At 38.1% G+C, this 3,186-nt stretch overlaps 1 protein-coding gene across 1 annotated transcript; it reads left to right on the plus strand.

Annotated features, from left to right (window-relative positions):
* Nucleotides 1-564: 564 nt before the first annotated feature.
* LOC136225981 (BAG family molecular chaperone regulator 1) lies at nt 565-2,902 on the plus strand. Its single transcript, XM_066014228.1, has 4 exons — nt 565-1,456; nt 1,545-1,801; nt 1,869-2,015; nt 2,098-2,902. The coding sequence occupies exons 1-4, from the start codon at nt 1,222-1,224 to the stop codon at nt 2,491-2,493; spliced, it is 1,035 nt and encodes a 344-aa protein (XP_065870300.1). The 5' UTR covers nt 565-1,221; the 3' UTR covers nt 2,494-2,902.
* The last annotated feature ends 284 nt before the right edge of the window (nt 2,903-3,186 follow it).

The following is a 3,186-nucleotide window of genomic DNA, read 5'->3' on the forward strand; positions in this document are numbered from 1 at the left end:
GTGTACTGTGCTGATTATTAATTTCATTCTTTCATTAAAAAAACCGTCTAAATTTACTCTTTCTATGAGAAATATTAGCACGGGTGAGGGATCGAGCTCGGTTTAGTCTCTAAGGAAGTGGCACACGTGAGAAGCAAGCGACAGCGAAACGTCACCGGTTTGAGTTTCTAGCGAGAAGTGAAACTAACTTTGAACTTTACTGTTCAACTACACCTCATCTCGAAAGCCGACAAAGAGAGTCCAGACAGTAGAATGCAAGCCACAATTGACTGCCACGTGTAACAATAGTCTCTACAAGTCAATTAACGAGATAATCATTGGAATGCATTTAATCCCTTTTTACCCCAATTAGATACACGTGGGCTCCATAGAGATCAAATTGCCATAGAGTTCAAATAGACTAGGATGTGTTGGAACCTATACTTCGATCAAACTTTTCTCGACCATTTTTTAACTATTAAACACTGTATTTGGCGGCATTTTTAGTTTAATTTTATGTTAATCATATAATTAATCTCCAATAATACACATGTATTTTATATAAATAGCAACAACTCAGTTAGCTGTCCACTCCTTTTTTATTCATTTCTATTATTTTTTTTCTCTCTTTTCCTCCTCCTCTTCTCCGAAATCTCCAGAAGAGAAGAGGGAGGGAATAATTCCACATTGAAATCATATATTCTTTTGATTTTAACTCCACGGTCTTTTCCCGGTGGAAATTTCTAAGATTCGTTGACTATAATTTTTCCGGTTCTGATTTTTGAGGGGAGAAAGAGATACTCATTGATTTGAAACTGTGGAGTGGAGGTACTTTGGTGGCATTTTGTGGAAGAGATCTGGGATTTACTTTCTTTGTGTTCGACGTTTATGAAGATTCTTGATATTCCGGCGGCTTGAGTCAGTTTTCTTAAGTTACATGGAAGGAAAGATTCGTGAGGTGGAGGTTTTTCTTAGTTGAGACGCCATTGATTGTTTGACGGCAAAGATAGAATAAAGTAGAACCTAAGAGAATTTTCGGTCTCTCTGTATTGGATTTGGACCCGTGTAATGCTGCAGCGGGAGCTAGCTAAAACAGAGGATTACAGCCTTTTGATTTCCAACACAGATCGTCAAGAATCGCGGTTACCGGAGATCTGAGGTTTTCTCTCCGGGAAAATTGTCGTTAATTTTTGTAACCGACACCAGCAAAAAAGAGGGAGACTAGATTAATATTTTAAAAAAATGATGAGAATGAAGACTAAACCGACAGGGCTGCCACATATGAATGGCGGCTCAATTCCTCGCGGCGGCGGAGGCGAGGCTGCGTCGGAATGGGAGGTTAGACCAGGAGGAATGTTGGTGCAGAAGCGGAACCCGGATTCCGATCGGAGCTCCATTCCTCCACCGACAATAAGAGTTAGGGTTAAGTACGGGTCAACGTATCACGAAATGCATATCAACTCTCAGGCTACATTTGGTAATCATTAGAAACATGTTTAGATTCTGAATTGATTAAAACGAAAATTAGTTTCAATTGTGTATGTAATTAATGGTAATTGTTGCAGGGGAGTTGAAGAAACTGTTGACAGGGCCAACAGGACTTCATCATCAAGATCAAAAGCTGTTATTCAAAGACAAAGAGAGAGATTCAAAGGCATATCTCGATATTTCAGGAGTCAAAGACAAGTCCAAAATTGTTCTTGTTGAAGACCCAATTAGCCAGGAAAAACGTTTCCTCGAGAGGAGAAAGAATGCCAATATGGAAAAAGCTTCCAAATCCATCTCAGAAATCAGCCTCCAAGTCGATAGCCTCGCTGCTCAGGTATTTTCCTTCACTTCAATTACATTTACCCCCAATTTTCCTTGCTGAAGATCATCAAACTTTGTAGGTGTCGGCTCTTGAATCAATAATCTCAAAAGGAGGGAAAGTAGTAGAGAAAGATGTTCTTAATTTGATCGAATTGTTAATGAATCAATTGCTGAAATTGGATGGAATTATGGCTGATGGGGATGTGAAATTGCAGAGGAAAATGCAGGTAACTTTTAATTTCAAATTAATATGTGTTTTGTTATCAAAACTCTCTTGCACACAAGTCATTTGATGATATGCCTATGTAGGTAAAAAGAGTTCAGAAGTATGTAGAAACTCTAGATGTACTGAAGATGAAAAACTCAATGCCGCCTAATACACAAAATCAACAAAAGCAATCCAATGGACAAAAACCACCAAGGCATTTCAATGGCCACAGATTAGTAACAATAGAGGAAGAACAGCCAAGGCGTTCTGTCGGCAATCTGCTAGACTACAATCAACACCATCACCATCAGCAGCAGCAGCAGCAGGCGTCGAAGCAATCAGCGCCAGGCGCGGCGTTTGTGGTTACAACTCAATGGGAAACATTTGATTCAAATCCAGTTCCTTCAACCTCAACATCCACATCAACAAATCAGAACAACAGAAGTAACATCCAGAATCATCATCAACCCAGTTTCCCATGGGACTTATTGAGCTGAGTTGGTCACATAAATGTTGTTATTTTTGCAATGTGTGTGAATGTGCTTCTTTTGGGTTGTTTATCATCATCATCATCATCATCTCATATCCAGTTGGTTTGTTATGTGTTCTCCATTCTTTCATGTATTTAGATTTGTTTCTAGGACACCCCTCCCCTTGCCTTATAAGATACCCCAATTCAGTTCACAAAATAAATAGGGGCTACTACTTCCCAGGCCACTAGTTGATTTTTGGTAGTATTATCATCATCATCATTGCTAGTGACTTTCAATTTGTATTTGTTGTCCTCTAAAAAACAAAAAATATTCATTGTTTCATATTTGTATGATTCTGGTTTTTGATGGTCATAGATGTCATTCTTTGTCATCGTCATGAATATATATGTAAAATGTAGATTCCTTTCTCGAACGTTTTGATTTTGATTCATCTATTTCTGTTGTTGTTTACTGATTGTTGCGGAATGGAAAACGAAACGGACATTAAATCTTTTATACCTTGCTTCCTGCAGCAGCTACAAGCAACCAAAAAAGAGGGTTTAAGAAGTGAGATTTTGTGGTATGAATCCAAATCCAAACATAAAATTCTTCCAATTATAAGGAGACAAGTGTTAAAAGTTATAGGTGAAATGATAGCACATATTGGTTTAAGCATAATCTTTTTAAAATGAAGCATGTGTTTTGAGTATGATTTGT

The sequence above is a fragment of the Euphorbia lathyris genome, chromosome 1, assembly GCF_963576675.1.
Source record: "Euphorbia lathyris chromosome 1, ddEupLath1.1, whole genome shotgun sequence".
Lineage (NCBI taxonomy): Eukaryota > Viridiplantae > Streptophyta > Magnoliopsida > Malpighiales > Euphorbiaceae > Euphorbia > Euphorbia lathyris.